Below are 7,450 nucleotides of genomic sequence, written 5' to 3'. Positions count from 1 at the left end.
TAAGAGTGTACTTGGCTAAGAAGATTGGTTGGTGACATACTTGAAGAAGTAGATTATGTTTTCAAACTGAAATGTGACAATGAAAGTGCAATAAAACTTGCTTCCTGTTTTTCATGCTCGTACTAAGCATATAGAAATGAGGTATCATTTCATTCGTGAAAAGGTTCTTAGCGGGGAAATCGAGCTAGCAAATGTAAGGACAAATGATCAAGTAGCTGACATCTTTACTAAAGCTCTATTGAAAGCCAAGTTCATGGAATTTTGAGAGGCGTTGGAGATTTTTGATCGGGAGTTTGCACTAAGGGGGAGTGTTAAAATATTAGTGCACAACTCAAGTGGCTTAACTTGCTTAACTTGATTTTAGACTTTATTGCTCAAGTTGCTCAACTTGTCCAAATGGGTTTATGCCATTATTGACCAAATTAATGGTTAAGGTGTTTAGTGGCCAACTTGACATTATCTTTTATGACATACTTGCATAATCAAGTTGCCTTTTATCTTGTTTTATTAGGTCTAGTTGTTGGTGTGTTCACATGTATGCTAGTTGTCATATTGGTGTGTTCAAATGTATGCTAGTTGTTATTTAGCTTTACTAGTGGGTCTAGTTGTTGGTATGTAATGATTATATTTTGCTTTAATCCTCTATATAAGGATGTGATTGTAACCATTTAAAATCAATCCAACACATTTAGTATTTCATATTTTTGTTCATATTATTTCCTTAACCTTTCATTCATAGCAAATAACTTGTTGTTTTATCCGTCTGATATTAATTGTCCCCGTACTGAAAACACACAATTTAAGAAATTATCATAAAAGCGTTGTACTTTTTATTTAGTTCCAGTTTTACAATTACTTTTTCTTTCTCCTTTATTTTTATCCACATACATTAAGAGAATAAACATTAATATTTCTTATTCTTTTCTATTTATGAAAGTGGATAATTAATTTAGGATATTCCAAAATGAATTAATGAACAATAAATTAGGGACGAAAGGAGTAGTTAAATAAAAAAATAGTAAAAGACCTCGAACAATTCCAAGTGGTGCATATTAAACGATTTGTTTGAGTAGATCCTACGATCTATTTGAACATAGTAGTCATGCTTGCCAACTAAAACCAAAGACAAACGTGATCTGATCTTACATGATCACCAAAAACAAAACCAATATATCACACCATGACCCAGTGGTGAATCTTGAAATTTGTAAGTAGTAGGGCGAATATTTTTTTTCACGTGAAGTTCTTACAAAAATAATCATCATAATAGTCATATATATTATAATAAAAATAATTACAACTAAGCTCGACGCCCTTTAAGCATTTTAAAATCATCGATAACAGATTCCGAATCAAACTTTTCAGCAATTTCTCGTTTAATATAAACAACCAAATTATCTGCAAGAAAGTCATCAAAAATCTTGTTGCGAAGCCGATTCTTGCATATTTTCATCCCAGAAAATGCTCTCTCGGTTGTAGCAGTTGAAATGGGAAGCGTTAAGATCAATCGAATTAACCTGTACAACATATTAAAGTTCTTGTATTTCCAAGTTTCCACAAGACCTCTAAATACTTCAACAAGAGTTGATGCACCACTAAGCTTAGGGTTCTTTGGCATCTCAATATTAAACAGCTCCAACTCGGATTTCAGTTGGTTCCTCTCATGCTCAGTAAAATCTACAGGATAGTATTTCTCAAGAAGAAAAAAAAAATGACCAATATTAAACTCTTTCGAATCTTTTCTTGGAACTAAAGTGGAGCTAAGAGTTAATAACTCCATAGCTTGATCATTGAATCTATTGTTCAACTCTAACACCTGTTTGTCAATTGTGATAATGAAGACGACTACCCGATAATAATGTTCAAAGGTAATATGATTATCTTGACGACGAGGGCGATATCGACCAGACTTGTATAGATCACTCAATACGAACTCAAATGATTTTGTATAACAGTAAGTTGTATCATGTGATAACCCGGAAAATTTTCGATTAAATTTAAACTAAACTTCGACTGTTTCCGACAATTCACGAATAACCGGTTATAAAAAGATATGTAAATATATATATGTGTGTGTATATACATCATATACAATCATTATTATTATTATTATTATCAAGTATTATAATTATTATTATTAATAATTATCATTATCATTAATATAATTACTAATATATTATTAATATTATTAGTATTAGTATTAATACTTAACATTAGTATGAAAAATAATGAAATATTATTATTATTATTATTATTATTATTATTATTATTATTATTATTATTATTATTATTATTATTATTATTATTATTATTATTATTATTATCATTATTATTCTTATTATTATTATTATTATTATTATTATTATTATTATTATCATCTAAAATTATTATTATTATCATTTATCATTTGTTATTATTAAGATTAATATGATTATTAATAATATTAACATAATTTATATTATTATCATTATGTTTATTATTGTTATTTAAGAATTATTAGTATTAGTAATATCATATTATTCTTATCTTTATCTATTATCATTATTATTATTATTATTATTATTATTATTATTATTATTATTATTATTATTATTATTATTATTATTATTATTATTATTATTATTATTATTATTATTATTAATTATTATTAATTATTATAGTTATTAATGTATTTATTTAATAAAAATGAAAAAAACGTGTACCTAAATTAGATATTGTCACTAACTGCTTCTATTTTTTTTTATTATTCCTTCCAGAATCATGATCTCCTTCTCAATATTTTAATCCATCGTGATTCTGCTTTCCATTTTTTTTTAATTTTATTATCGTGCAACTTTTTTTTTTATTTTTTTCCCTCTAAACGGTCTTGATTTTGTTTTTGTCGATCAATAAATAATACACAACAAGTTTGATTGATTATAAATACTTCATTAACACATTCAACTATATACAACTATACTTACTGTAATTCAAACAGAAATATTTTTTTTTCTTTACGATACCTCTGTTCTTTTTCAAATATTCAAAACTTCAATTTCGTTTTCAATTTAAAAATCTGGAAATGCAGTTTGGTTAGGAATCATTTACTTAATCTATCTGCAAAATCCCAAGTTCCAATTCATTATATCAAGCTTTAATTTTCGAGTCAAAGTTTATAATTTAAAAAGTCAAAAGCTGTGTTCTTTGTAAAATTAGGATTAGTTTTTATGTTTCTGGATCAATTGATTGTACAGAAAGTTTCTAGGAAGGATTTACAACATAATTTGTGTAGAAATTTGAGTCTAAAAACGATTATAAATCAAAATTCAAGATTTTTTTTTTTAAAATATAGTGACGGCAGCAGCTGTTAATTTTTTTTTCTTCATTGTTAATTGTTTATGTATTGGTTAGTAAATACTAAAATCATGTTTGTAATTATAATTAAGATTAAATGGATTCTTGGTTTGATTTGATATTGATGATGATGATGATGATGATGATGATGATGATGATGATGAGGAAGAAGAAGATGATATGTATATACGGTTTATAAACAAATAAAAACACATATAAATCAGAAAAACAGATTAGAGTAGATGGTTAAGGGGTGATGTGGGTTAGCAAGAGGTCACGGGTTCGAGTCCCGTCTTGGACGATTTTTTTAGAAAAAGCTCATTAAGGTAGTTTTCTCATTTATTATTATTATTATTATTATTATTATTATTATTATTATTATTATTATTATTATTATTATTATTATTATTATTATTATTATTATTATTATTATTATTATTATTATTATTATTACTACTACTACTACTACTACCAAACATCATTAAAGGTATTATTATTAATATCATTAGGATTATTAGTATTATTATTAACTATTATTATTATTATTATTATTATTATTATTATCATTTTAAATATTATTGTCATTATTATTATTAGAATTATCATTTTTACAAACACTATCATTTTTGATATTAATATTATTACTAGTATTATTATTATTATTATCATTATTTTTAATACTAGTATTATCATTACTAGTATTAATACTACTGTTAGCAAAATATTAATTATCATTATCATTATCAATACTAACAAAGTAACTAATGATATTATCAAAAATTTTATTTTCAACATTATTATTAAATCTAATTAATAATATTATCATCACTATTTTTAGTATCATCATTATTATATTACCATTATCATTATGAATATTATTATTATTATTATTATTACAAAATGATACAACTCTTTTAAAATCACATTATCAAACAAATACTTATATATAGAATATATATATAAGTATATATATATATATATATATATATATATATATATATATATATATATATATATATATATATATATATATATATATATATATATATATATATATATATAACAAGTGAAATAATATATATAAACTTATTCGATTACGAGTATATGTGTTAATATATATACTTGATATATGTTCGTGAATCCGAGGTCAACTATACACTTGTTCAATGCCATCCTATGCATATTTACTACAAACTATCGTATCGTATCGTGAGTTCATCTGCTCCCTTTTTATATATATTTTTGGGCTGAGAATACATGCGCAACTTTTATAACTGTTTTACGTTAGACACAAGTACTCAAACTTTTATGCTGAATACGTGCTTTGTCATGCTAAATCCCTGCCGTAATATCGTTAATTGCTTGGTGAACGCAAACTTAGTTATTATGAATAGCGCTATTGAGAGTAACGTCTCTAATCATTTGACCTCTGGACTTTGGTTACATAATAATGATTCAAACTAACACTGACTGTTCAAGGTGTCTCGGGGTAAAATTCTGTTTAGTCGCGATATTACAAACTACATCAACTCTTTTTAGATTGATATGATGGGTATCAATCAAATTTAAACTGAAATCTTGTGGTCTAATGCTATACTAAACTATTGATTTATGATAAACCTATGAACTCACTCAACCTAGTGTTGACTTTTTAAAGCATGTTTATTCTCAGGTTCTTAAATATTGCTTCCGCTGTATATCTACTGCTTTGATGATGATTGCTTGCTATGCTTGGAGTCTTCATTACATATCATATCAATTAAAGATATTTAATGCTCTAAATACAATGTAATCTATTTATCTTCCGCTGCAAAACTCAATAAAACGTCTCATATAGAGTCGTTCTCGTTTATACAACTGAGATTTGATATATTTAGTGACGTTATTCTTCCAGGCCCTATCTGGAGGACGTCACAGATTGGTATCAGAGCAGAGTTGTTGTAGAGAACCAGGATTGCATTTTAAGCGTGCCTTATACAATTAGGTACCTTAGCAATGTAGGACTACAACTTTCCTTGACCATAGTGCCTTTAATTGTTGCCTTTAACTGTTAAATGCTACACTATACTTTAGAAACTTTACTTATCTTAGAATGCCGAGCCAATCTAAGAACTCTGCTCATCTTCCTAAGTACTATCCAATTCCACCACCACATTTAAATGCAACACCATGATTTCTGAAATTCTCGACATTCCTTTGTCATCTATCATGGTTTTGTGTATTACATATGTATTACATGAACTGTTATCCATGAAATCTCTACTATTCATATTCATTACTTTCAAAATCTTTGCTTTCTCGTTATTTTTGATCATTGAACTTTCTTGACGAGTGGCGTCTACGAAACTCTAGAATGGAAGGGTTTGGATTACCGATTTAATGGATCCTATAGCTCAAGCCCCTAGACCTGAATAGGCCATTGCGAATTAAAAGTCTTTAATCGAAAGTTTATCTGATTACATACTTACCATTTTTAAATCTCGACACGTCATACTGCCATTATTGCATAAATGGAGTATAGACACATCATATCTTATCATATCTTATCATATCTATTCCAATAGACTTTGTCTAAACACTATTCCTAAATTTCCTCCGTAAATTATGGACATCATTTTGCTATATATACGTATTCAAGGAGACGAATATATCATTCAACATCCAACACTCATTTCATATCAAACCCTACTCCAAACACATAATATGGATTCCTCGAACTCTTCGAGCTCCAATGGCAGCGTAACCGGAACAAACGAACCAATCAGCCATCATCTTTTTTGGATGAATTGGGGATGGGTTCGTATCTGACTCAATCAATAGAGGCAAGAAGAAGGTGATCCCTTCCACCAACCTAATTCACCTCTTGGCGAAGAACCTGAAGCACTTACCGGTGAACCAGTCCGAAATACCATTTTTTCTCTTCTTTCCAGGGTATCTCGTCACGATTATATAATATCAAAGATTCTAGATCTTATTCATCCCCTTGTTCCAACCGCCAATCATCCCGGAGTAGTAGAAGAAGTCAACAAGCTTCGCGATCGAGTGGTGGCTCTGGAGAATATGGTGCGAATTCTACAAGCATCAGCAGCATAACCAGCACCACTGATTAAGCATATTTTCACGGGGTCAAGGTGAACCTACGCTTGAGTGCATAAAAGGGGTTTAAGGACTAACAATATTCGAACCTGTGACGATCGCTCTAAATCCATATGGACGAACACGTCATTCATTGATTTCATTGCGAGGTATTTGACCTCTATATGATACATTTTGTAAAAATTGCATTCTTTTGAAAAGGCACACCATAAATGAATATTTAAATCAAAGGTTTTCTACATCTGATGATTTCTACATATAGACAATCACCATAAATAATAGTTTACAACAGTATTTCCGTTGACAATGCAGTCAAAATAAGATACATGGTGATGATTTGGTGAATGCAACGTCTCCTTGAAAAATATGTCATGTAAGACTCCATGCACATAGCTTGTTTAACATCTAAGCAAACAGCGGAAGACTTCTAGGAAACCTGAGAATAAACATGCTAACAAGTGTCAACACAAAGGTTGGTGAGTTTATAGTTTTAATGTTGCGCATAATCTGTATATAAAAGTGGATCACAAGATTTCAGTTGTTCAATCCAGAAACGTTTATCAAAATATTCTACGAAATTGAGCACCCTGATAACTAAACTTAACGTATATATAATTTGTACCCTTTGTATAATCATCTTAATAATACACGCAAACCAACGTGTACGCTTCTTAAATAGCATACGTCCGTTAAAAGGCTAGTGCTCTAGCTCGGACGGGGATATCAAGCCTTATGGATCCATATACTACTACTCGCGCCCACCAGTTCTTATAACTGGCAGTTAAAAGTTACCAAAGCTAAGGGATTTTCGGTTCAAACTCAGTGTAGAATTTAGTATGTACTTGTATCCATTGCGTTTAAAATAAAGTGCATGTATTCTCAGCCCAAAAATATATATTGCAAAAGCAATTAAAAAGGGATCAATGAAACTCACCTTAGCAGCATATAAAGTCGTTCACCAAAATGTGATCGAAACACGGATTACCAAATAACCGTAGATCTCAACCTAGAGAACATTTGT

At 28.8% G+C, this 7,450-nt stretch overlaps 1 protein-coding gene across 1 annotated transcript; it reads right to left on the bottom strand.

Moving 5' to 3' along the window:
- Positions 1 to 1,300: 1,300 nt before the first annotated feature.
- Positions 1,301 to 1,780, bottom strand: LOC139899701 (uncharacterized). Its single transcript, XM_071882543.1, has one exon. The coding sequence runs from the start codon at positions 1,778 to 1,780 to the stop codon at positions 1,301 to 1,303; it is 480 nt and encodes a 159-aa protein (XP_071738644.1).
- Between the last annotated feature and the right edge of the window lie 5,670 nt (positions 1,781 to 7,450).

This window comes from Rutidosis leptorrhynchoides, chromosome 3 (genome assembly GCF_046630445.1).
Source record: "Rutidosis leptorrhynchoides isolate AG116_Rl617_1_P2 chromosome 3, CSIRO_AGI_Rlap_v1, whole genome shotgun sequence".
NCBI lineage: Eukaryota > Viridiplantae > Streptophyta > Magnoliopsida > Asterales > Asteraceae > Rutidosis > Rutidosis leptorrhynchoides.
This window is presented reverse-complemented; position numbering and strand designations above follow the sequence as displayed.

Bases quoted from the DNA above. Each gene is read 5' to 3' on its own strand.
- LOC139899701 (XM_071882543.1), bottom strand. From the start codon at position 1,780: ATGGAGTTATTAACTCTTAGCTCCACTTTAGTTCCAAGAAAAGATTCG.